Source organism: Peromyscus californicus, unplaced genomic scaffold, assembly GCF_007827085.1.
Source record: "Peromyscus californicus insignis strain IS unplaced genomic scaffold, ASM782708v3 Scaffold_1__1_contigs__length_55948999, whole genome shotgun sequence".
NCBI classification, from domain to species: domain Eukaryota; kingdom Metazoa; phylum Chordata; class Mammalia; order Rodentia; family Cricetidae; genus Peromyscus; species Peromyscus californicus.
In genome coordinates, this window is record NW_026294492.1 from 36,603,807 (window position 1) to 36,631,139 (window position 27,333).

The 27,333-nt window shown below is 49.0% G+C and overlaps 1 protein-coding gene across 3 annotated transcripts in view; it reads left to right on the forward strand.

The window, feature by feature from the left end:
* Prkce (protein kinase C epsilon) overlaps nucleotides 1-27,333 on the forward strand; it is a 505,347-nt gene that overhangs the window by 457,023 nt on the left and 20,991 nt on the right. For 2 of the 3 annotated variants that reach the window (XM_052746469.1, XM_052746471.1), the window contains exons 12-14: nucleotides 8,715-8,853; nucleotides 14,645-14,833; nucleotides 20,302-20,448. In XM_052746469.1, coding sequence (XP_052602429.1) covers nucleotides 8,715-8,853; nucleotides 14,645-14,833; nucleotides 20,302-20,448 — 475 coding nt within the window. Of the gene's footprint in view, nucleotides 1-8,714; nucleotides 8,854-14,644; nucleotides 14,834-20,301; nucleotides 20,449-25,799; nucleotides 25,830-27,333 lie in introns of those variants that run through there. The other variant, XM_052746470.1, reaches the window with a different exon arrangement.

A 27,333-nucleotide genomic window follows, 5' to 3' on the forward strand; every position in this document is an offset into this window, starting at 1 on the left:
TTGCAGCTGGTTCTTGTCATGTGAAAAGCACTCACCTGCAGCTGTAACTCACAGGTGGAGAGTGCTTAGCCCGCAGAGGGTCCTAGGTTCTGCTCCTAACATCACAGAGGAGAAGAATCAAAACAAAACACAACCCTAGCATATGGGGCTATCAGGTGGCCCAGTGAGGAAGAGCACACACACCTCTTGCAGAGGAGCCGACTTCAATTCCTGGTGCTCACATCAGGTGGCTCACAGCCAACCGTATCTCCAACTCTAGTGGATCCAAATACCTCTTTCTGGCTCTACAGGCATACACTCACATGCAGAAAACCCCGCAGAGATATACACATATATACAGAATCAAAAACCTTTAAAAAACATTTCTAAAACATACTATTTTTTTTTTTAGACAGTCTCATTATGAGTCCTGGCTGGCATGAAATTCAATAATGTAGATCAGGCTAGCCACAAACTCACAGAGATCTGCCTGCCTCTGCCTCGAAAGTGTTGGGATTAAAGGCGTGCGCCACCACCATGCACCTGGCTAAAGCATATTTTTGTTAAAGGTACAGTTTGACCTTGCTTGTCTCATCACCAAGGCAGATGCTTTTCTTTGATTATCTATTTTTATTTTATGTGCGTAGGTGTTTTGCCTGTGCGTGTGGAGGTGTCAGAACCCCTGGAGCTGGAGTTACAGACAGGTGTGAGCTGCCATGTGGGTGCTGGGAATTGAACCCGGGTCCACTGAGCCATCTCTCCAGCCCTCAGGACAGATTCCTGATGCTAAGAGATTCATATACTGACTTTCGGCATACCAGCCTTTATCTACCTCACAGCAAGCTTGTTTGAGGGGCCCCTCCCCCTTTCTCCTACCTTACTAAAGTAACAAGCATAGTTTTAGAAGTCAAGCTCCTCCCCCTCCCTCCCCCACACCCCTCCCAAAACTAACTGCTAGACTTTGTTTTGTTTTTCTCATCAGATGGGCTTTATAGGGTTTTTCAGTACATAGTTTGGGAATTGCCTTTCTCAACATCCTTCGGTTTTCTGGAAGAGGTTTGTGCTCCTGCCCCAGGGGAGCCTTGGTTCTGCCAGCCTGCCCCTAACTCAGTCTGTCCCTGATAGCGGCTGTGACCTCTCAGGCCCTGTGCTTCACTTTTCCCCACAGTCTCCTTTTCCAAGACAAAAGGAATTTGGCTCTTAGTATCATACAGAAAACCTAACTTGTCTTACACTCCCTGTAAAGGTGATCACAGACAAGTTACCCCTTTCTGAGCCTCAGTTTCCCCATCTGTTTTCAAAGGTGGGTTGATGATGCCAACTATTACTAGGGATTATTTCAGCTAGGATTCCTGTGTCCCAGTAATAAAACAGATACTCCCGGCCAATCCACCTCATCCCTTTCCCTTTGGATTAATGAGCTGAGCCCGGCCATCTCAAAGCCGTGGCTTGATCATAATCACTGTGACTCCCATTAGATGACTGTTGTGAGAGGCCCTACCCAGGACATCTGGCATGTCTGGAGACATTTTTGGCTATGCTCGGTAGAGAAAATTACTAATAACATCTAACAACAGGACCAGAGATGGTGCTTAACATCCTGCAACTCCCAGGATAGCCAGAACAACAGAGAAGGTCCTCCCCAACGTGTGCCAAGGCTGAGAAATCCTGGACCGAATTGGGATCAAGGTCCCGCTCTTACTGTTTTTTTGTCCACAGCCAATATCCTTATGGCTCTCTGACCAGCTAGGGAAAGGAGTGTGCTTCCTGGGAAGTTCTCATAGGTCTTCAATCTAGTGTAGAGAAAAGTAAAGTCACTTAGAGGGCCAAAGGCTATGTTCAGGGAGTCTGCCTAAGGGACACTTCTGAGAGTGACCCTCCTAGAATCAGAGATGCTGAAGGTGCTCAGGACCAACAGTATTTGTTTTCACTTTGAATATGTATGTGTTATGTGTGTCCAGATGCCCAAGAAAGCCAGAAGTGGAAGTCAGGTTTCCTGGAGCTTGATAAGATTTACGGGCAGTTGGGGACTGCCTGATGTGGGATCTGAACTTGAGTCCTCCAAAGGAACAAGTACTCTTAACTGCTGAGCCATCTTTCCAGCCCTAGGATCACTCAGATTATTTAGTGTTTTTTTCCTGGGATTCTAGTCAATATCGAGTCAGACAAGAGATATGAACCAAAAACCTAAATACTGAGAAGGAAGAGATGACCTAATCCTTAATGGTAAACTATTTGAAAAGTCCAGAAGAATGGGCTGGAAGACTTCTTAACAAAAACTAAGAGAACTCAGTGTAATGGCAGGATGTGACAGAGAGATGCAGGGGACAGAGTTGCCTCTCTGTGGAAAGACTGAGAATATGAAACAATAGCATGCATTCTTTAGAGTAAGTTTGGGGTACAGTTAGCATAGCAACACCACACAGTAGTGCTTTCCGTCAGATCCAGGGTTCCGTCTTTGTCGTCGGTGAGTCACCGACCATTCCTAAGGCTTGATCCTTGTCTTTATGGTTAAAAGTGGCTGCTAGCACCATGCAGGACAGCCTCCCGCAGGACCTGAAGAGAAAGGGTAGAGAAAAGGTTCTGCACATGTGATTGGCTAGAACTTAGTCCCCTATCCACGCCCAGCTCCAAGGGAGGCTTTGAATTCTAGCTTATAATTATATAGCTTTAAAAAAAAATCAACATTCTCTTACAAAGGAAGCAAGGGTATATTGGGATAATTAGCAACCTGCCATAAAATGTAGCAAGAGATGCCCAAGATCTATATGAGAGAATCACTAAAATCCTCCTAAAGGGCACAAATAAGACTTGAACAAATGGAAAGACAAACAGAGGTATTGGCCAGGAAGATCCAACATCATAAAGTATCAATTCTCCCCAAGTTAATTTATAACTTTGAACATGTTCCCAATAAAAACAGAACCAGGATTTTAAAAAAAAAAACTAAACAGACAATTCTAAAGTTCATATGGAAAAACAAACAAGACTCTGAGAGCTAAGAAATTCTGAAAGTGGAGACCAGCCACACCGAGTATTAAATATATAATAAATCTAGAGTAATTAAAAGTGTGCTATAGAAAAATGTTACTGGGCGAAGAGTGAGGCAAAACCTCCATTTGCATGTGGTAATTGGCCATGAGTATCTGCAAAGAGTGGTATTCCATTCAGTGAGGGAAAGATGACTGTTAAACATTGGGATTGCTTCCAGGTTCCTAGAAACAAGGAGAGTTGGAGATGTATCTCAGACTTTTGTCAGAATAAATAAGTGCACCCAAGATTTATGTTTATAAAAGAAAAGCAAAATAAATAGGAGAAACATTGACAGAATACAGACATTACTTAAAAAGGGAAGAAAAACATTCAAATTAAGACACAGAATTCAAAACTCATAAAACTAAATATTCACTCAGTTATGTAAAAAATAAATGCTATTAGTAAAAACTCCATGAGCCACATCCAAAGTCAAGTAATAATCTGAGGAAAGGTGTTTGCAGATTGTATTCTATACCACATCTGTGTCCTAATGGGAAATAGCTCCTGAGAATCAGCAAAAAAAATGCCACAGTAAAAAAAAAGTATGTGCCTGTGCGCACACACACACACACACACACACACACACACACACACACACACACTTATAGTTCCCTCTTAAACATATGAAAGCAAATGCTCAAACTTCTACAGAAATGTAAGATACTGTTTAAATGTAGTAAGATACGATTTAAACCTAGCATGCTACTGCAGCTTGGTAGCAAAGCACAGTTGGTAAGAATGTCGAGAGGTAAGCACTGTCGTCTATTGCCAATGTGAGGTTAGATGTTTTGGCCTCTAATGGGGCAGCTTGGTGATATCAGCCCAAACCCACATTCTTGCTTCAAATTGAGAAACACCTAGGAAGTGCATACAGTTCCTTGACATAGATGTAAAATGTCACATGCATGAGACTGTTCCCAACAACACTGTGGGCACTAGCATAATGTTAGGTGTGTCTTAAATGTCCCTCGATAAAAACGATAGAACACTATACTGCCATAAACAAAGAATGAAGAAGCTTTCTAATGAGTCCAATGGAAAGATCTCTAGTACATGCCAAGTTAAAGAAGATATTCTTTGGGAAAGTGCCCCTTTTGTTCAAAGTGGTCAAAATGAACGTGTATTCACACTTTCTTATTTATGTATAAAGCATGACCAACAGGGTATGAAGGAAATGAACACAAACTAATTACCTGTCAGGAAGGAAAGGGTGACTGGGGAGTCTGTGCCCAAAGAGGGACTATTTCTGTCTGCCCTATCACATTTCAGGTTTCTGTTTTTTGGAACACATGGTATATGATCTACTAAAAAGGCAAACATGAAATGAATTAGATTAGCAATAAACTGAGTAAGTAAAGATTATCATATTGGTTCATCTGTAGGGAAAGGGGTGGTACTAAATGTTTTATTCTAAAACAATGACTTTAATCCTTTAAAAATAAAAAAAAGACCAATGAAAAAGTCCCAGACTATGGATGTGCCCTTGTGTTTGGGGACTAAGATGGGGTCAGTACCTGGGCAACTGTCTTTCTGCAAAGCTATCAGTCATGTTTGCTAAACACTTGCTCCATGTTAGGCTAGGTACTGAGTGCCTGGGAGTTCTCCAGGAGGAAAGACTCCCCATTGCCTCCCCAACCCCTCCCCTGCCCTCCAGCTGGACCTCTGAGAAGGCAGAGCTAGGCACCACTCTTCCCAATCCTTCCTCTTAGAGAGGCCTCCCACTCCTGTTGGGTCAGCGGCACTAAAAACTGCAGGTGAGAGGCTCCTGGGCAGGATTGGGGAAGTAGAAAGTAGTCACTGAGGCGGCCATTGCTGGAGAGGAGAAGGGAAGAAACAGGGACCATGTTGTCCTCCACTGCTCCCTTCCAGCATCCATCTCCCTTCCTCCTCATGGGGAAGGACATCTTCTTTCCTCCCTTAGCTGGCATGGCCTGGCTTCCCTGGGGATCCCATCTGCTAAAGCCCCACCCCCAACACACACACACACACACACACACACACACACACACACACACACACACACACACTGCTTCCCCTGACAACCCCGCACCAGACAAGCTTTCCCCAGAGGGATGAACACTTTGTGATGAGACTGAAGACCTCCAGAGGAATGGTGTTCTGTTAGCAGCCAGCCTGGTTCCCGGGGGTCTTCTAAACCTTCTGTCCCAAGAGGAAAGACTAGAAGTCACCAAGAGTCTTCAAAAACTCAAATGTCTGAACAGGAGTAGGAGGAAGTGGCCAGAGGTAGGATGCATAACATCAGTCGCTACAGGGTGGGAGTGTTTTGGCTAGGGCCAATTCAGGTCATAGCCAAGGGCGCCCATAAGACTTGCTCATATCCGACAGCAGCTGGGTCAACTTCTTCCCCAGGGAGAAGAGAGGGCCGGAAGCAGAGGCCAGCGAGGAGTGGACTAGAGAAAGGAAAGCAGGTTTCGGGGAAGAAACGAGGGGCTGCCCCTAACTAGCCGGAAATCCGTGAGAGGAGGGTGGGGCCTGGTGGGTACCTAAATTGTTCCACATGGCAACCTGAGGCACATCAGAGCCAGACTCAGGCTGGCTTGGAACCTTCAGACACACTGCTATGCCTGTAGACCAGCGCCTCCCTCGCTTCCTGCAGATAAGAATGAATGCAGAGGCCAGGCAGTGATTGGCGCACGCCTTCAATCCCAGCACTCAAGGGGCAGAGGCAGGAGGATCTCGGAGTTCCAGGAAAGCCAGGCCTACAAGAATTAACACAGAGGCCCACTACTGGACAATATTCAGAGAGTAAGAGATGGTGGAGCACTCAGTCCTAAGTGAGATGTTATCATCAGCCCCCCACCCCACCCCTCAGACCTCAGGGTTCCAAGTGGAAAAGGTGGAAAGATTGTAAGAGCCGGAGGTGATGGGTTATTTCAAGATAACAGTGTCTTCTGGACACATCAGGACTGATGCCCAGATGGAGTCACAGAGACTGTGGCAGCATGCACAGGACCTGCACAGGTCCCAGCACAGAGAGGAGGAAGTGGACTCAAGGTCCCACCCCCAACCAAGAAGCTATCTGAAATGGATACCCCCGGCAGAGGGAAAGTCAGTTTTCTCTCCCGAGTGTCGCTGGGTATATCAACCTTTCTCCAGGGCAGGCCCCGTGCCCGGAAGTAGTTGGCCAACATGAAAGGAATTTAATGCTATTTCTGTTTTGTTTTATTTGTGCGTTGTTGTTTTTTGTTTTAGTTTTTTGTTTTGTTTTGTTTTTTTGTCTTACTGTAGTTTTGCTCGGTGGTTTGGATTTTCATGTTTTTGTTTTTAAGTGAGAGATGGTACAGTTGGGTGGGTAAGGAGGTGGAAGTGGTCGAGGGAGGGAAAAAAATGATCAAAATATATTGTATGAAAAAAGCGTAGTTAAAAGAATTATAAGTCCCTTCTATAGCACAACAAAGGCTTTATTTAACTGGTGCTTTGAGTGCAGGCACGGGGCAGGGGGGGGGCAAGACGGGGGGGTGTTTTCCAGTTAAGGTGGTGGCTGGCCCTGAAAGGGCCGGAAGACCAGAGGAGAGTAGCACAGAGCCAAGGGAGCAGCTTTTGGAGCGGGAGACCCGGGTCACCTAAAAGAGATCACTTACCCGCCGCCCCCCCCCCCCCCCCGCCCCGCCTTTGGTTTTGTACTTCTACAAGGGTAGAAAATGCTTAGCATGCTCTTCAGAACTCGTGTTCCAAGCAAGAATGCTGGACTTGGAAATCCAGAGGTGGGTGGGTAAACATAGTCTCGAACAGAAGCGTTATTTTTACTGGTTTTACAGTCCTTGCTGTCGTGATCTTTGTGGCATCCAGGTAGACCTTGTAGAGGCAACTGGGGGTACCACAGCATGGAGGCATGTTTGCCTCCTCCGGGGGCCCCACATTCCACATAATGAAACTTCTGGAAGACCTTCCCGGTCCCTCCAACTCGAATGCTCCAGGCAGGAAGTTCATCAAATAAAAACTTTTCACCTGTCACACACTTCATCCCATTAGTCCTTCAAACAAGCATACAAACAGTGTGTGGTCCCAACGGGACAGATAGGGGACCCGTCCAGCAAGGGGACTGTAACAGGGCTATGCCACAGCCAGTGATGAAACCCTGGCTGCCTGGATCCCAGCCCGACATTCAACCCTGCCTTCCCACCCCAGCCAGAGCTGAGCCCTCACTCAGTGCCAGGGTCCGGGTCAGGACCCAGCCCCAGCGGCCCAGCTGGTTAGGCTCACTGTTCAGTAATTGGGGAGCTTTCGCTTAGAGAAGCACTTTCTATGTGCTTTCTACTTTCTCAAGGAATCCCAGCTGTAAGCAGAAACGGGGTCACAGAAACAACACAGGCAGGACCAGAAGCACTTCCTGCCCCACCCCTACTCCAGTCTGGGTCCCATGGGATGCCTGGAGCTCAAGTTCAGATGCCAGCAGGCACATGAGCATGGCCCTTCCTGACCTCTGCTTGTAGGGGAAGAGGCCTTCTTTTCATGGCCCACCTCATCAGCCCAGAGTAGCTGCTGAGAGAGACACAGAGTGGGAACCTCCAACCGCATATTTAGATTCTTCTATGAGGCGCGACACCAGGGGTGGTGGGAAAATTCTTATCTAGGACTCTCGGTTTTAGATAAGAAATCTCAGAACCCCGGAGTGTTACAATGGGCCACAAGGGAGACATCCTGATTGAGGACAGCCTGCTCCTATGACTCTTACCTCTCCTATACAGAAACATCTGGATCTAGGTTATTTCCCTCGCCTGCAACCCGCAGAGGACTGGTCTTGCTCAGGCACTATGCTCCTGCAGGCAGGCCTCAATCCCCCTCAGCATGGATTTCAAATCCCTCTTTCTGACACCCCAGGCTCTCTGAGGTTGGCTCTAACACACCTGTCTTATCTTGTTCTTCTCACGAACCCTGCTCTCTGGTCTCCCCACATTTACCTCTACCTCCCTTGGTTTCTCTCTTTGTGGTCTGTCCAAATGCTAGCTAGCTTCCATCCACCCCCTGAAGACCACTGTTCCTTGGTTCTTTTCTTTCTTCCTTCCTTCCTTCCTTCCTTCCTTCCTTCCTTCCTTCCTTCCTTCCTTCCTCCCTTTCTTTCTTTCTTTTTTTCTTTCTTTCTTTTTTTTTTTTTTTTTTTTTTTAAGACAGGGTTTCTCTGTGTAGTTTTGGTGCCTGTCCTGGATCTCGCTCTGTAAACCAGGCTGGCCTTGAACTCACAGAAACCCGCCTGGCTCTGCCTCCCAAGTGCTGGGATTAAAGGCGTGCACCACTGCCTGCTGGCCTGGCTCTTTTCATTGCCTATGCCAGTCTCCCATCATTGCCCCCTCTGAAATCCAGCAGCTCAGACTCTTGTGGTTTTCTCTGATTCAGTGATATTGTATATGTCACCCTGTATTCCCCAAGCTAGTTAACTTGTGAAGGATGTGGAGAGGGGTCCTACTCCTTTCTCACAGCAGGGTCTAAATGACAGGAGTCTTAACCTTAATGCAACCAGGAGGCTATAGAGGATCTATCTTTTGTGGAGGAGTTGTAAGTACTGTTGAAGGTTGACTAACTGGGAGATGCCCCTAGACTAAGGTTAGTCTGAGGCAGGTCAGAACCTCCCCTAAGACTCCCTTGAGTGGCGATTTCCCTAGGGTGTGTGCATCTCTCCAACTCAAGAAGACTCCGTTGTGTGTGTGAGGCTAACCATGTGGCCTTGACCTGTCTTACAGGGATTTGAAACTGGACAACATCCTTCTAGATGCGGAAGGTCACTGCAAGCTGGCCGATTTTGGGATGTGCAAGGAAGGGATTCTGAACGGCGTGACAACTACCACCTTCTGTGGGACTCCGGACTATATAGCCCCCGAGGTAAGCCTCGTGTGCGGAGTTAGCTTTTCTCTCTCAGTGTCAGGGCTGAAGCAACAATCCAATGCCATGCATCTGGGGGTCGCCCAAGGGTGCTAAGAGAAGACTCCAAAAAAGTCTAGGAGTAAGAAACAGGAAGGGAATTGGTTTAGTGATTTTTCTGGAAGGATGAGGTGGTATGTAGCGAGGACGAGATAGGTGAATTGAGAATGACAAGCTAGTCCCCATGCTTGGATGAGTCCTTGCTAAGCATCATGCATCCATCCTAGTCCAGAACTACCACCAGAGCGAGAACTAAGAGAAGCTGGTTGACTTACAAGAGAGTTTTTACTTCTTCCTAATCAGAACAGTGAAATTCACTGAAAAGGCAGCAAGTGGCTTCACTGGGTGTAATATTCATAGCCAAGCCAGGAATGCTTTGCCGTTTGCACTGAGGTAGCGAGTCTACCAAGTAGGTACGTGTGTGGAGCAAGAGGGCAGTGTGAGCAAAGGTCAGAGATGTCCACTGTGAGCCTCACCAGGGGGTTGCCTTGTGTGCACCTCGTGTGAAAGTTGAGGGAATAGTGTGCTCACCATGAGGTGACTGCTTTGTGTCCTTCTAGAGCACTCTGACCCAAACTGAGAGATACTTAGCAGAGGTGATTCATACTTAGCCATATAGCCCCATAGACAATTAAATCTATTTGATGGTTTTGAGACACCTAAGATGGGAGAGAGGTACCAATCTCGTTAAGCATTTTCTGTGTGGGGGAAGCTTCCTTCCACTGGGCATTATTTGAGCATCTGCCAGACAAGGCTATGTGGGGATGGAGAGTTGACTGAGACTCTGATTGCTCTTCTAAAGGAGAGTCTAGACAGAGTGACTGACGCATGTGTAATCAACACATGTGTAATCAGAACAAAGGTACCTAAAACAAGAGAACGCCTCGAGGATACAAGAAGGCTTTATGGAGCATCTGAAATTGAGAAATTGACTTGCAGAGAATACATTTTAGGTTTCCTTTAACCATAGGGATGAGGAGAGCATTGATGGAAACAGCAGGAAGGGTCAGAGTGGGAACCATGTAGAGAAGGAAGGGCCACGTCTCCAGGCTGTGAATCCTCTCAAGGCAGGGCCTATGTTTTCACTCCGGGTCCGGGTACTCTCAGGGTCCTGCACACAGGTTCTAAACGATAGTCTTTTGAATGCATGCATGAATGAATGCGACATTCAGCCTGAGCAAAAGCCAAGGGATGACAACATCTTGACCATTTTCAGGAGATTTAAGTAGCATAACTAGAGAGCTGGTGAGGTGACTCAGCAAGAAAAATCACTTGTAGTCCAAGTTCAGTCCCTAGAACACACTGAAAGGTAGACTGGGAGAAGCAGCCACTGTAAATTATCCTCTGACCTCCACCATGACGTGTGACCTCTACACACACACACACACACACACACACACACACACACACACACACACACACTGCTCTAATCAGTATAACAAAAATTTTAAAATAGTATAGATAGAGCAAATGGCTTATTAGAGCTTGTAATGATGAACAAAATTGGATAAAAGGAGCCAAGAATATGACCTCAATCCCACAGGATCTATGAACCTCCTAACTAAGGGTGCCCTTGGAGGAGAGACTTCCTCACATCCATCTCAGGAAGAAGGTGGGCCACCAAGGTACACATCAACAGGCTGAGCTATCCTTCACAGTGCACGCCTAGCAACCACATAAACCAATCCTGACTGTGCTGTGCGAGACAGCCGTCCCTGCGCGCAGGAGGTGGAAGCATGAGACTCCGAGGTTCAAGGTCATCCTCAGCTGCATGGGAAGCCTGAGGCTACCCTGAGCTTCCTGAGACACTGTGTCACAAGATATTTAAAAGATTCCCATCTCAGTGAACTTGAACGGGACAGCTGGAGAATGTAACTGTTTACATGGCATATTTCTCTCTGGGTCCTGAGAATGATACTGTTAGATATTGTTTCCCTGTCTGTGTCTCCTGGAGTTAGCGCTGCCTTTCCAGAACACTTCACAGTCTCCCGCTCGCTAATTGTGGACATAGAACACCTGCAGGGTTCACGCATCCACATGGGTTGTGGGAGCCGCTTTAATGGCCTCGTGGAATTTGAACCCATATGTCTTTGATATGCAATTCTTATACTTCCTCTTTCGAATACTCATATAAAAATGTTTTAAGTGTACAAAAAAGGATTCACCCTGTGGTTATATATATATATGTAGCAACTTATACTTTGATTACATCTCGATACATCCAGTGAATGTCTGGTGAGGTTTTTCTTTAAGAAAAACGGCCACTGCCTTTGATTCCTTGTGCTGGTGTTGAACCTCTAGTTTTAGAATTTATTCTCAATGCCGTATGAATTGATAGAGTTTCTGCAAAAAAAACAAAGAACATAAACAGGTAGGGTAAGGGACAGACCGTCAACAATGTGTTCACAGATCAGACATCACAAGTACGGCCAGGGAGAGCTCGGGAGTGAGGCTTGTGGGTTCGGCATCTCGATGCTTCTAGGAGATTTGATCTTCTAAAAGCAGAGATTTCAGCCTCTCTGTTAATGTGTTCCCTGAGTAAGAATAGCAGCAAGGAGAAATAAAGGTGAGGAGAGAGTCTCCCCTGGGACTCCCTAACTCATCTTCTACATTCATTCTTTGCCTTGAGAAGCTTCCATTCCTGTTCCTCTGTGAGCCAATGCCACAAGGGTCAAAGAGTTGACAATAGTTAAGGATCCCGCCCAGGAAAAAGATATACTTCACAGTGAAGGAGAAGGCCAGTCAACCTCCATGTAAAGTCGTGCACGAGCAGGACTTTTGGGTGTGCTTAGCACAAGACTCCATAGCTCTTCCTGCCCACTCTGTCCTTGCGCCCATTGTACAGAATTGTTAGTGCATAGGAAACAGCACATAAATGTTGGTCTTCCGGTAGGCAAATGACAGCTGATAAAGGAAGGTATGACCGCCTTGACAAGGGCTAGTGGGAGGATGGAATGAAGTTATGCTCCCTGGCCAAGTGTAGCACCCTCCCTTGGTCTCTTCACCATTGGGTTATATCATGGGGCATGAGAAACAGTCCAGAGAGTTGAGTCCAGACCTGCCCAGGATGTCCCCACGTACCCTTGAGAAGTCTTTTGAAACCTTGGGTTCCTGTCTTTCCCATGGGAATCCTAATGCCTGCCTTGCCCATCTCACCCGGCTGCTTTAAGACTCTAATGGGATTAAAGGTGGGAGTGCTTCAGAAGGCATACACCTTTATTCAAGTAGGAGAGGCTAGCTCTGAAACCAGAACTCCCTTCTAAGGGATCAGCTCTGCCAAACCCTTTCTCCCCACACCCCACACCCCCAACACACACCCCTCTGGCACCTTTCAAACCCTCATCATTATCCACACCTGGCCCCTGCTCCTCAGGAAATGGCTGTCAGCTCTGGATCCCATCTGGTTCCATCAGGCCTTATTCTCTCTCGCCTTAACCTTTGACCCTCTCGAGGGGCTGGCTTCCTTACCAGGTACCCTCCCGTGGGTGTGCAAAGCTCTAGCCTCCTTCCCAGCTCTGTTGCTGGCAAGATGATCAAGCCAAGGATAATTGGGGCTGAGCCTAAGAGGAGTTTTGCAAAAGATTCTACCAAAAACAAGGCTCCAAGGGAACCTGGGAAGGCTGAATAAGGCCACCCTACCATTTCCACAGCATCGCCCAGTCTGAGCATAGCCAAACCACCAAACCACAGAGGTGCAGAAGCCAGCCAGCCACCCCAAAATGGCTAAAGTGGTCACTTTATCAGCTAGAGCCCCTGAGTTTCAGAGTTAACAGGGTACACTGGGTAAGATGCACACAGTGTACAGTGGTAGGTGTGAAGTGGTAGCTGTGTCTTGAGTGTAGGTGTGAAGTGGTAGCTGTGTCTTGAGTGTATGAATGGGCTGGCCATAGGAGCAGGCTCAGTGGAAGGTGTGAAGTGGTAGCTGTGTCTTGAGTGTAGGTGTGAAGTGGTAGCTGTGTCTTGAGTGTAGGTGTGAAGTGGTAGCTGTGTCTTGAGTGTAGGTGTGAAGTGGTAGCTGTGTCTTGAGTGTAGGTGTGAAGTGGTAGATGTGTCTTGAGTGTAGGTGTGAAGTGGTAGCTGTGTCTTGAGTGTATGAATGGGCTGGCCACAAGAGCAGACTCTGGAAAATGGTGGGGAATAACTTTCTGGTACTTTCCAGATGTTCCAGGGAGAAAGCTGGCTGTGAAAAAAAAATGACTAAAACTGAAATACTATAAGGGGAGTGCCCACAAACCTTAGGAACAGGCAAGGCCTTAGAATATGAGAGGACAGGAGAATGCTAGGGACATCTGAAAAGGCATTCTGGAGGAGACATGGCACAGGTGTGACCTTGATGGACAAGAAACCAGTGGCACCACTGAGACTTGGTAAGCCAGGCTGACCACTAGATCTTAGGAGGGTGAGGGAAGACCCCGCTTTGGCTGGGGCCCTGGTCCAGTGCAGCCTATAGTTCTGAGTTTACAGATAGCCTGCCCTGATGACTTAATCAAGAGACTCTACGTGCTGAGGAAACAGATAAAATACTGTTGAGGTAGCTGCAGCTTCTCACAGTCATCTTCATCCCAAAGACTTCATCCCTAGACTATGTGTGGACTCAGGGTCCTTCGATGCATCTACTGAATTCTTTCTGTTTAATTTGGGACTGCTCCAGAAAGCTGGTTAGCATGTCCTCCATGGGTTCATCCTAAGTGACTTCTCTGACTCTACCCATTTGGCCAGATAAACAGTGGCTGGGAGGAGGGGGCATTGCTAAGGCTGGGTGGCCATTGTCAAAGATAAAATTCAAAGACAGTCATAGAACTTATTGAACGTGGACTTTGCCCATGGGGATAACATTCGTTCATGAGGTTGGCCCAAGGACAGGCCCTGGGATCTATAGGGTCTACTAAATGAGAAGTTCATTGGTGAGACTCGGGGAACCAGGAGAAATGATGGAAACGGGTCTTTACGGTCTTAGACAAGAGCTTAGTGGTTCTTTCTGGGTAGAACGGGTGGGCTGCAGGAGATTTCTTTTTTGTTATTTCCTTCCCTGGTGTACAAGGCTCCGATAAGCTTAGTGTTATCGCCACTTAAGAAATAGCAGCTTTCTGGTTCAAGCTAAGCATGGTGGTGCCCGCCTTTAATCCCAGCACTCAAGAGGCAGAGGCAGGCAGATCTCTGTGAGTTTGAGGCCAGCCTGGTGTACAGAGTGAGTTCCAGGCTAGCCAGGGCTACAAAGTAAGACTCTAGCTCAAGGGACAATAAAAAAAAAGTAAAAAGATTCTGGACTCCTTCCCATTTGGGCAGTCAGCATCTACCCGCCTCTGCCCTCCCCTCCAGCTGTGTGTGACAATGGGGACCTGATCTTGCTGAATGTCCCTCTCAGCATTGCCTTTTGAAGTTCACATCCTGCTCCCTAACCCAGAGCTCAGTGTCAAACTGTGTTCTCTCCTTTTGAAAGTGGCCCTAAGTGCAACTCGGGAGCTTTAGCTGGCATTCAAACAAAGGAACTGACTTTCGTTTCCACCAGAGGTTAGATGGTAGATGCTGACTGTGGAGAGGGGATTGTTGGCTTCCCACATTCAATCCTCCCTGGAGATGCTGAGGTAGGCCTCCCTCTCAGAAAGCACAGCTCTGCTCTATGGTGGAACAAGTCGGAAGCGAAGGTGTGGATGCGGAGGTGCAGACCTTCCCGTGAGAGTTGGTGGCAGGGGTGTTGCTTGGGGTAAGGCTCTTAAATGACCCTGACTGACACTACCTGTTTCCTGAACAGATCCTGCAGGAGTTGGAGTACGGTCCCTCGGTGGATTGGTGGGCCCTGGGGGTGCTGATGTATGAGATGATGGCTGGACAGCCCCCCTTTGAAGCCGACAATGAGGACGACTTGTTTGAATCCATCCTTCACGATGATGTGCTCTACCCTGTCTGGCTCAGCAAGGAGGCCGTCAGCATCCTGAAAGCTGTGAGTCACCCACTGTTCTCACCTGTGGCTCTGCTCCCTACAAGTGTTCTCCCCACCTCTTCCTCTCCCGCCCCCTCTGGGGTGTGTGTGTGTCTGTCTGTCTGTCTGTCTGTGTCTGTCTGTGTCGGTGTGTCTGTGTCTGCATATGCTCACCAGTCAGTTTGCCCAATATCACAGTACTGAGCCAAGGCAGAGCCATGTGACAGCCCAGGAGCCTTGGCTTCCGGTCCTGCCTTCTGTTCCCCTTCAGAACACCCCAGAGTTGAGAGTTTAGAAGTTGAACAGCCACGTTCACAAAACCAGCCGTGTTCTGTGGGCCCTGGACTCACGGTCTTCACTTTATTCTCTAGATTTGATGAAGAAGGTTGGCTGTCTCTAGGACAGATAGGGAATTCGCAGCACTGGTCGTCACTAATAGAAGCCATGACATGTCTAGACTTACAAGCGTTTTGCAGGAGTCTGGAGTCACACACCTTCCCCCGCCTCACTCCTCTCTGTTCCTCTACCTTCCATGGCTCCCATGTTTGAAGACTGGCTGCTTAGCTGAGCCCTTCCTTAAAGCCCCTTTTGTGGTTTCTCGGTGGCATTTACCCTGGGCAGCCTCTCTTCTCTGTCCCCTTTGCTGCCTCTTCTGCCTCTCACTGGACAAGTGCCCTGCTGTGTGGGAGGCTTGCTCTACCCCACCCTCACACCTTTAAAAAATGGAAACTTCCTGAAAACGCCTTCATTCATCCTCATAGCGTTTTGTGCCTTCCAATAAACTGTGGAGGACTTGGGAATGTGGCTCAGCTGTAGAGTGCTCGCCTAGCATGCATGAAGCCCTGGGTTCAATCCCCCAGCAGTGCATAATTTAGTCAGAGTAGCACATGCTTGTCATACCTGCCCTGGGGAAGTTGAGGGAGGAGAATGAAAGAATTCAAGGCCGTTCTTCAGCTACATAGTGAGGTGGAGGCCAGCCTGGACTACATGAGACCTTGTCTCAAAAACAACGCACAGCATCAGTGAGAGCATTTAGCAGGTAAAAGCACTTGGGGTCCAAGGATGATGATGTGAGTTCAGTCCACGGAAGCCATGTAAAAAAGCCCCATGCAGTGATGCAAATCTACCATCCCCACATTGCCACTGTGAGCTGAAAGCTGCAGCCTGGAGCACACAGCATGTCACAAACAAGAGATCCTGCTTCATCCCAGTGGAAGGGAAGAGCTGACTCCTTCCTGAAAGTTGTTCTCTGACCTCCACATGCACACCATAGCATTCACGGGCCCGCACTCACCACCCCCCACCCCAGAAGTAAATTAATTAATTAAAAAAATTATACATCCGGAGTCTGTTTCCTCCCACAAGAGTGGAAAGCCTCCAGCAGGGCAGGGATGTTGTCAGTTTCTCTCACAGACACCCCTGGGAGCTGCAAGCAACTCCTGGGGCATCCTAGGTGCTGCCTGCAGTGTCTGTTGCCACCTGGAAGGTGACTGCTCCTAGAACTCCGTGTTGTTCTCTTTGCCCCAGTTTACACGATGAAGTGCCTTGGGTATACAAGAAGGTGATGTGGCAGGTGACTTGGAGTTTGCTTGAGAGCCACACCTGTCTGGGGAGTGTCCACTCCCTGCCTCCAGCCGAGCACAGGCCTGTACTTAGCAGCGAGGACTTCCTTTACCGGACCTGCCTTTCCAAGAGGAAGCTAGAAGCCAGCTTGTAGCACCCCTCTCCATGTGAACTGATCTGAACCCCTTCTCTTAAGAAGAATGTGCAGCCGGGTGGTGGTGGCGCACGCCTTTAATCCCAGCACTCGGGAGGTGGAGGCAGGCAGATCTCTGTGAGTTCGAGGTCAGCCTGGTCTACAGAGTGAGTTCCAGGACAGTCAGGACTGTTATATAGAGAAACCTTGTCTCAGAAAGAAGAAGGAGGAGGAGGAGGAAGAAAAGGAGGGAGGAGAGGGAGGAGGAGAAATAGGAAGAAGAAGAAGAAGAAAGAAAAAGAAGAAGAAAGAAAAAGAAGAAGAAAGAAGAAGAAGAAGAAGAAGAAGAAGAAGAAGAAGAAGAAGAAGAAGAAGAAGAAGAAGAAGAAGAAGAAGAAGAAGAAGAAGAAGAAGAAAGGTGGTGGTGGTGTAGGCCAAAGCAAAGCCTATAAGGGTCCCCCCTGGGTACCACACTTTGATCCATCCCCTTGATGTTTCCTTGCTGGGGTTCTCACTGACCCCTGTTCGGTTATTTTATGAGTAGAATAAAGCCACTACCCAGTCCTGGGCTCTGTCTCTGCTCTGTCCCTCCCCAGCCCTGTGCTCTCAATTATTTGAATAACTGAAACACACAATGAGTCCTTTAAAATGCCAAAAGTGCAGCATGGGATGCTGTCGGTGGCCCTTATTTTGTCCCCATTTCCATCCGCCTGTTCCCTACTCTCTGTACCTTGTGGGTGACTCAGGAATAGAGTTTTATACAACCTTCCAGAATTTCCCTAGGTGTAAACCAGAAAGATATAGACACAGATTCTCACTGCTTTACCTTTCGTTGTCAGAACAGAACTTAGAAGGCCCCTACATGTATCTTCCCATTCTCGAAGAAGGGGCTATGGCTTCTTCCACAGAATGCTAGGTCTTCCTGTCTCTGCACTTAGAAGAGCCCTTGGGGCAGCTGTTGAGTGGGTTCCCCACCAAGGCCCATCCCGGAGTGATTAGCTAGGGTAGAGATGGGAGTCTTCTGTTCTAATTCTTAGATCCCCACCTGGCCCCAGGCAGCTGATCTCCAGCCCTGGAGAGAGCAGGACTGTGCCTGGCAGACACTCTCTTCTGAGAGTCCTCTGCCCACATAGCAGCCAAGTGTATTTTCTCTCTCTCTCTCTCTCTCTCTCTCTCTCTCTCTCTCTCTCTCTCTCTCTCTCTCCCTCTCCCTCTCTCTCCCTCCCTCCCTCTCCCTTCCTCTCTCCCTCTCTCTATGGATGGTCCAAACAGCACCATGGTTTTGACACCCTCCCTCTAGACATATCCAGCAATGTCTGGAGATACTGGAGTTGACACAATCAGGGGAGCATGGTGGGCGCTGATGTGTAAAGACAGACTGAGATGTGTCCGAGATGCTGCTGAACAGCCTACAGTTCACAGGAAAGTCCCACAGCCAAGAATGTCAGTAGCATTGAGTAGGAAAACTGTTGACACTTGGGGCTGGAGAGGTGGCTCGGTGGTTAAGAGCCCGTACTGCTATTACAGAGGACCCAGTTTGATTCCGGGCACCCACGTTGTGCAGTTGATGTTCACCAGTCTAGCTCCAGGAGATTGAGTCTTTCTTCTGAGCTTTCTACGCTGCATTCACACCTGCACATCCCCACACATATATACCTACATGTAATTTATATACCTACACACAATTTAAAAGTTAAAAAATAAATTTTGAAAAAAAAAAAAGAAAGAAAAGAAAACCCTTGACCTGTAGAGACTCAGGGGTTTGAGGTCATGCTGTGTTAACTGCTTAATGTCTGACAGGAGAGCTCTGGCCCAAGGAGTTACCCCAGGGCCTCATCCTGAGGTGTATCTTTCCTCTGCCAGAAGAGGGAGGTGGAGCAGTCTATGAAAGAGAGGAGTCCTCTACTTTTCTTTGGGAACCCCAACCCCCTTAGATTGTCACTCAGTGTTTCTAGCCCACATTTTCTAAGACTCTGTCCTTCGAGCTATGTCTTTGAAGGAGGTTACCCATGTGGAGGTGGTTCGGGATCTAGAGAAGGCCATTAGTATCACAAAGCGGAGAACAAGCCGTTCAACAGTAAGTAGCCATCTTAACACGGCCTGTACCCTGCGCCATTCCCTAAGACTCAGCCGTCAGCCTCCTACCCAACCTTCAAAGTTGACTGAGCACCCTGTAGGAGGCGGGAACGGAGTGTGTACTAGGTGAATGTGTCACAGAGCTCGTTAAGGGAAAGTGACCTTTAGGCAGCTTATAATTTAGATCCACAAGAAATGTGGTGCTCCGGCTAGCTGCAGAAGGATGGGCATCTTGGTAGCGTCTTAGGAAATGCTCAGGCACTGCAGGGGGATACTGGAGAGCAGGCAGGACTCAGCTGAGATGTCATGGTGTGTCAAACAAAAGTATAGGCCAGTGTGGGACAGCGGAGGGAGCAGGAGTGACTTTCTGGACACATAGGTGAAGGAGAGGAAGTTCATGAGTCCTCCACAGAGTCCATGAGTCCTCCACAGAGTCCATGAGTCCTCCACAGAGTTGAGGCCTCTCAGCACTTCTCCCCATCTTCTCTGTGGCTTCCTATCTGAGAGAGTTCAGTGTGTGCCCATGTGGTTTGGGTTCGAGGTCACCAGAGGGACATGGTAGGACCCTAGCCTCTAGCCCTAGCCCTTTCCCATTTAAGAAGCTCTCTCTTGCTGGTGAGCCTTGCAATTCCACCATAGTCTGTCATCTCGGGTTCTTCTGTCACTGACCTTTGCCCTATAAAACATTGTTCTTGATCTCTAGCACACGCATCATACACACACACACACACACACACACACACACACACACACACACACTCACACACTCACACTCACACACACACACACACACACCCCAACCTTTATTTTTGGTGCCTGTCAACGAAAGAATTTCATACTGGTTTTCAGCTATTTGGCTGAAGTTATGTTTATTCCCAGGATGTACTAGTTTGGGAGAAATAAGCTCATCATGCAGAATATGGAAGCCTGTCACTGTGCGCTTACTTATGCACACTGAAAAGTGATGATTTTTATCTTTAACTTACATGGGCATTTTTAAAAAGTGTGTGTGTGTGTGTGTGTGTGTGTGTGTGTGTGTGTACAGGCCCATGTACATGTGCGCCATGCTGTATATGTAGAGGTCAGAGAACCATTTGCGGGCTTTGCTTCTCTCTACACCACATGGGTCCACCAGTGATCCAACTCAGATTGTCAGGTTTGGTAAAAGCAAGCACCTTTATTCACTGGCCATCTTGCTGGCCCCTACATGGGCATTTTTGTGTGGCAATTGCAAATTCAAACTAAAGCACGTGAGGAGGGTTGGGAAAGGAAAGAGATGGGAGGTACCCTTGATCATTGCCTGTATTTGCATATGTTTGCATACATTTGCATACCTAGTCATCTTTCCTTACCTCCTTGCTGTGAGTGACTTACCAGATCTCAGTCTCTGCTGAAAGACTTGAGCATCTGATGCAATCCGAGAATAGGACTTAGGTCCTGATCTCAACTTGCTACCTTGCTAGCTGTGCATCATTAGCCCAATTTACTAACCTCTCTGTGTCTTAAGTTCCTCCCTTATAAAGTAGAAATAGCCATAGTACCTCATGAGGAGATGAATCCATATCGGTCCGATGTTCAGAATGCTGTCTGGCACGTGCTACATCATATTCAAGAGTAGAGCACACTGAGAGTGAGGCCCCTAGTGTGCAAACCCAGATCCTCATGACCCATGCCCGGGAACCTCCATCAGTAATTCTTTCGTGCCTTCCTCCCACAGTTCATGACCAAGAACCCCCACAAGCGCCTGGGCTGTGTGGCAGCCCAGAACGGGGAAGACGCCATCAAGCAACACCCATTCTTCAAGGAGATTGACTGGGTCCTGCTGGAGCAGAAGAAAGTCAAGCCCCCCTTCAAGCCAAGAATTGTAAGTGGGGCTCCCAGCCCTTCCCCTCCGTGGTCAGCCGGCACTTGTATACCAGTCCATGTGGGTCAAGAGCAGCCTGGGGTATGGCTGAAAGCTCAGGGAGGGGTCTCCCCAAAGAGAGTCCGAGGCCCTAGACATTGACTGTGAAAACTACGGCACCTGCAGCCCCCTGCTCTCATTGTCTCAAGCTTTGTTTGTTTATTTTGATCAGTTATAATGATGCTAGTTTTCCACATGACATAGAGATGATGGGGTGTTTTGAGAGAGAAATGGGGTTGTGCTTTGAAAGCACCCATGTAAAGGAAAATATTAGCTTAAATGCTTGTTATGGTCCTTCTGTGGCCGAGTGGGAAGTGAGATTCGGTGACTGCTGCAAGAAAGGCTGACCCAAAGTCGCGCGGGGAGGGTAGCCTACGTCCTGGGTTCATCACAGTCCTATCTCTCATATGTTCCTGCCCTCCACCTGCTCCGAGGCATAGCATGTGCTGCCCTCCATGTGCAGGACCAAGCAGAGGGGAGGGGTAGAGAGCGAAGGGGTGTGACACTCAGAAGATGGACAGAGGACTACAGTAAAGGCTTGGCTGGGAACCACAGGCCATGTCCTGCAGGCTGACCTACTATGGAAGTGTTCAAAGAGCAGGCAACATAATCCCGAGGGAGAGGTATCTTGGTTCCAGTATGTCCCGAGGTAGTGAGTCCTTCCGACTGAGAATCTGGGCAGCCAGGTTCAAGCACCTGGGAGCTGAACGGGAGGCTTTCTTAGACAAGATCCTAGTCCTGAGAGGCTGGAAGAAGACCTGAGATCATCAACCAGCCGTGGGTCACCATGTTCTGTCAGAGGAGACCGTCTTCCCCAGCTACAAGGACAGAAAAGACCCTCAAGTGTTCCGCGGGTCCCCAGAGAGGAATTAATCTTAGAATATTCTGGAAGGTGGTTGCCAGGTGATGCGTATACTCCAGACCATAGACAGGGTCAAAAGTGACAGGCTGCTATGACGTAGTGCTAAGGCTTGCTACCATTCTTACTTCGCTTTCTGCCTTGGTCTGTGTGATTCTTGAGAGACACACAGCTTGGGACAGGCCAGGTTTGGGGTCCACTTCTCACTGTGAACCTCTCCTCCACTTTATCCCATCTTACCACAGCTTGCCCCCCCACCCCAGCCCACCACATGCCAAGCCCATGCTGTGGGTTTCGTAGATAGGGAAGGTTGGAGGTTCTGGCTGTTAGGGCTGACAGAGCTCACTGCATGTGCCAGCCCACCTGACGGCTCCGCCAGGGGCCGCTAAAAGTAGTCCCAAAGGAAAAGAGTAACTGGATACCTGAGAGAATGTGTGGAGCGGGTCACCAGAGGCTGAGAAGAAACGAAGACTCAAGCCTGAGGGGTGAATTATAATTTCCATGTAATCTAACTTAATCCCTAGAGAAATGAGGAGCAGAACTATACCAGTTCAGGCCCAGTGAACAAGAACCCAGAGAGGACCAGGGGCCAGTCAGACATCATTGCCATCCGTAAAATGGCTTGAACTTAGCCGGGTGGTGGTGGCGGCGGCGCACGCCTTTAATCCCAGCACTCGGGAGGCAGAGCCAGGCGGATCTCTGTGAGTTCGAGGCCAGCCTGGACTACCAAGTGAGTTCCAGGAAAGGCGCAAAGCTACACAGAGAAACCCTGTCTCGAAAAACCAAAAAAAAAAAAAAAATGGCTTGAACTTATGTTGAGACACTAAGTCTCAGTGAGCCACTTCCAGCCAGACTCAGGGAGGATCACCAGACCCAGAAAGGCAGGATGAGGAACAGGCACAGCCTCTCAAGTGCATGGTGAAGAGGCCCCAAAGGAGTCCATAGTCCCCTGGGCCTGTGAAGGGGAGCAAAGGCTGGTGTTGCAGAGAAACTCCTAGAAGGAGGAAAAAGAGGGAGAACTCGACCCGCAATTCACAAAGGGTGTTTTCATGAACGGAGCCACTGAGACTAGGTTCTCCCTGGGGTCTAGTAGATGATGGGGTGAAAAGAAGTGACCACAGACATTTCCTAGGACTTTTTACTCAAATCCGAGGGAGGCTCTGGGCTTTAAGCAGTGGTGAGGAATTCAAGTTCCTAAAGCAGCTCTTAAAGCCCCATCAGTCCAGGACGTCCGTGCTGGGTTTCCAGTCTTTAGACTGGGATGCGGTCTCAGTGTTCTTGTCCTTGCGTGGCTTCCATGGGTCCTATCACAAGACGTTCCGAGAGGAACCACGCCTTGATCCGTGGCTGCCCCACCCCCAGGGCAAGAGCAGAATGACAGGAGGGCCATGAAGAGCAGTGTGAGGTGACTGTGGGCCGGGGATCTGGGACAGAACGGACAGAACCCAGATACTAAGGAAAGGGGAAAGAGTGGGGGACAAATGGAGGTAGGCTACCCTGTGTCCCGCTCCACCAATGAGCAGTTTCACCTGGGCTCAGGCAGGCAGAGAGCCCCTTCAGGTTGTCCCTACACAGGTGTGAAGCTGTTCCCATAGGTAAGGAGTCCCCAGGAACCAGAAAGAGGAAGTACTCCCCTGGGTCTGGGATCAGATGGGATTCCACATTCCCCTGAACCCCAGTGCACAGGAGACAAGGACTTCCCTTACTTCAGCCTCTGGGAAACCTCCCCCTGGGACTAGAAACGGGGCCCTGCTTGATTCCTGTGCTGGGGAACTCACATGGGCTCCTGGTGGCTTTCTTTGCCTGTGAGAGTATGTCCAAAAGAAAGGGCTGGGCCGTGTAGGACTTCCAACATCCATCTTAGTTTCCTAAAGCTGGTCTCACCATTTCCATGGAAACTGTCTGTGTATGGGTTCCCACTGTGACCCAGACTACCATGCTGGAGAGCCAAGGAAGAAGGTTCCTTAGGCTGGTTTGTTTTACCTGAGATGAGAAAATCAGGACATCAGGGATGAAGGAGATGGGGAGGAAATAAGATTGTGCAAGAAGTGTTTCTGGTTATACTTTTTGGCAGAATCCTGTGGATCGTTCAGAGTTACCAGTCCCAGGCATTCAGGAACTTGATCGAGATGTTTAAATATCTGATCAAGTTTCTCTCCTTGAGATCTGAGGCATCTCTCCTAAGCATCAAATGTATGAGTGAAAAGAAAGGAGAGGGAGGAAGAGAGACACTAAAGCTCATTCCTGCGACATGGAAAACGGCGTTAGTCTGTGCGGCCTGTGGGCGCCAGCCTAGCAGAAGAAGATGCTGAATTAAATTAAAACCATCCCATGTATCAGCTGGGAAAACCTCGCAGGCCCAGGGTGGGAACTCAAAGGGGTTTTTATGAGCCACCATCCTTGTGTAGCCGACGAGCATAGGGGTGTCTGCCTAGACCAGGCAGCAGCGGGGAGCAGGCCAGCTGTGAGCGCAGCTTTGTGCGAGCGCAGCCCTAGGCAAATGCGGTCACCCATAAGTCACTGGGAAGAGAGCTACTGCCGCTCATTGTCACAGAGTTCTCCTTCTACTCGTGGGTCAGAGGTTCCAGCACAAGACGGGCTTTCTTTGGCTTGGGTGTCTTCCACGTTGAGGACGTGTCATTTGAGAGCTCAGGCAGGCAGGGTTTTGACAGCTGAAGGAAGGCCAGTTCCACACTGAGAAGAAGCGAGGAATACAAGGGACTGTCAGCCAGGACGCTGTGAAGGTCTTGGCTCCTGGCTTACAGACAGATGTCACATGAAGGGATAGATACCGTGTGAAGGAAAAGATAAAATCTGTGAGCGGACAGCACCAGCCTTGTGGGTGTTTGCGAGCACAAAGAGACATTGGGCACAAGCTTAAACAGGTTCAGAGACGCTCCCCCGCCCCGCCCCCCATACTAGACACCTTAAGAGAAGTGTGGTCAAGTGCTGGGGTGCACGAAAGAGCCTGGATTTCTTCTCTTTGGAACTAACGCCACTCATCCTCCAGCTATGCCCTGTTGGCCTCATACCAGAACGCCACCATTCCCTAGAAACCTTCTCAGTAGCCATTACCTCAGTTCCCTTACTGGCCACCAGAGCTGGGTTACCTGGCAGGTGACCTGCCTGGTGGGTTCAGGGACGAATCAGTTTCGTTGGGCCCAAGAGTGGCCATAGCATCCAGCCTAGTGTTTGAGAAGAGCCACAGTGTAGTCTTTGGTGTTCCCAGAACTCTTTTTTTTTTTTTTTTTTTTTTTTTTTTGGTTTTTCGAGACAGGGTTTCTCTGTGTAGCTTTGTGCCTTTCCTGGAACTCACTCGGTAGCCCAGGCTGGCCTCGAACTCACAGAGATCCGCTTGGCTCTGCCTCCCGAGTGCTGGGATTAAAGGCGTGCGCCACCACCGCCCGGCCCCAGAACTCTTAAAAGTCTCCTCAAACCCATCATACCAGGCAAACCCGCCTCTGCCGTGGCTGGCTCACCTGGAGACTGGGGCCTGCTCACACCCACAGGGGCTGAGGATACATCCGAACCGCTTCCGACCTCACTCCCCTCCCACCCCCTCCACAGGAAGCCTCCTGCCTCAGAAGATAGCACCAAAGAGATTGTTGCGATTGGAGGCTGGAATTTGGCCTCTGGTCAGTTTCCATCACATCCCTCCGCTGGCTGCTGACCCCGCGGGCTCTGCCTTCCTGATGTGTTTGCTAAGCTGAGATTCCTGGGCCCCTGGCGCCTGCGCCTCCCTGTGTCACCCTTGCTCTGATTCCCCAGAGGTTAGGAGAGTCACCAGGTTTCCAGCTTCCAGGGTGTCACCCCTTTGTGGCAGCCCCCACTCAGTGGCCTCCGCTTCCGCATGGAAAGTTTCTCCTCGTGTGCCTTCTCAACTGTTATATACCCTCCCTCCTCCTGTCCCCTCTGTGTTCCTCCTGTTCCTGCTCTATGCACCCGTACACCGAATTGATTTTATGCAAACGATGTGCCATCAACACCAAACCGAAAAGCTCTGTGGACATGTCCTCTAATCAACAAAAAGCCAGCAAAGCTTCTTATACTAGTGATAATAGCCAAGCATGAACACTCTGTCTCTTTGGAGGCTTCCTTCCAAGATGGGGGCCCTGTCTAATCACTAATAAGTCTCTCTCACTTAGCTTTTGTGCTCCTGGTAGGCTTATCGTTTGGGGGGGGCTGGACGGGGGAAGAGATGTGTTTGGTATGGCTGACATTGCAGGTCGTGGGGCTAGTCAGCTCACTTCTGGTCCCCATTGGGTGCACCCCAAAGCATTAGACTCTGAGAGCACAGGCTCCCGGGGCTTTGGCACTGGAATGGGAGCAAGCCAGTTAAGAGGGAGAGAGCTGCCTCCCCGGAGTCCTAGCTGTCCTCCGTGAATGCCGAAGGCAAGGAGAGAAATGCCGGCCGAGTAAACTTCTCTTTGTGTACGTGTTCTCTCTTTTCAAGTTTGCTTCAGTGTGAATGTCCCTCTGTCAGGTAAGGCTTCCAGAGTGGGGAGTCTCTCCAGGTAGGTGAGCCCACAGGCCCGATGACATAGAGGTCCCTTTCAACCTCATGATCCGTCTCCATTCAGCCATCCATGCTGCATGGCAGGACCCCGATGGAAGCCCCCCCACCCCTGCATGCTCCTGCATGACTGGGCTGTGCTGAGAGAAAACCTGGGAAGTGGGCTCAAGAACTCACACCCTCACTTACTTAGCAGCCCCAGGAGGATCCCTGCTGGGCAGGCATCCCCTCACCCTAATGCTAGTCCACCTGCCCAGGGACCCCAATAGCATGGACGATAATGCAGAGAGGTCAAGGAGACACCATCATCATCCTCCATCCTAGTGGATCAGGACCAGAGCTTTGCATGGTTCTTCACTAAAGACACCTCCAAGAAAAGGTCCATGTCAGAGTGAGATCCCTTGGCCCCTAAGAGGCTATTGATTCTTGCAAAGAGCCACAGTGGCTCTGGCCCAGGTCTAGAGGCCATGGGAAAAGTCCACATCCCTGTTTTGGGTAGCTTGCTTAAGTGACAGCACATACAGTGGACAAGGGACTGACTTTGATCATAGACTGGGGTTGACTATGATTGCTGTCATGGATAGCCTTGGGATCATGGAGAAGTCACTTCACCCTGACCCTCAGACCTTCTTATTTGTAAAACGGAGACTAGTTCTCTCACAGAATTGAAAACAGGACCAGTAGCAAGCCTAAGATGCTTTGTGTGCTCCTAGCTTCTTGGGAAGTTTAGTTCCTCTCTCTCCCTTCATGGCTCCTTCCCATAGTCTGAAGGCCTTCTTCCTCTCTCACCAAGGCTCCAGGATCCAAGAGTTAAGGGTTACGAGAAGTCACATGATGTTTGGGCTTGGAAATCAGACACAACCATGGCCTTCCACTTTGGCCTGTGGGATCTTAGAATGCTGAGCACTGTCTGCTACCCAGCAAAAAAGATAGTGAGAGAGACCAGGAGCCTAAGGCTGGGGGAAGCTGGATAACACTCCTGCCACACAGAAGTCAAGAGAGCTCAGATTATGGGACGGCATCCCCACTCAGGGCAGTAGCTATTAGAAAGCAAGATGATATCTGAGGACTGGGAAAAACACCACTCAGGAGTCTATGCAGATCCTGCTGGGCTTCATTCTGGTGCAGTCATTGATGCTACAAGAGGGTGACCCACCAGATGGGGGATTCTCAAGTTTTTAATCCCTTGCGATAGTACCAAAGGTTCCTTCATGTACAGTCACTCTGTTTTTAGAATAAAGAGCTATGTGGCTCAGACTGAGCTGGAAGTAGTAACCTAGGCTGTCTTCAAACTCCTAATCCCCCTCCCTCAACCTCCCAAGTACTAGGGTTAGAGGCATGTGCCACCACATCTGGCCCAAGTCACCTCTCTGTGCTCTGTGAACTGCTCACCACATCGATTCGCTCTGCTTCATTCTCAGTGATGTTTTGTCTGAATGCAACTGTGTGACTTCCAGTCTCCTAGCTTTGGCAT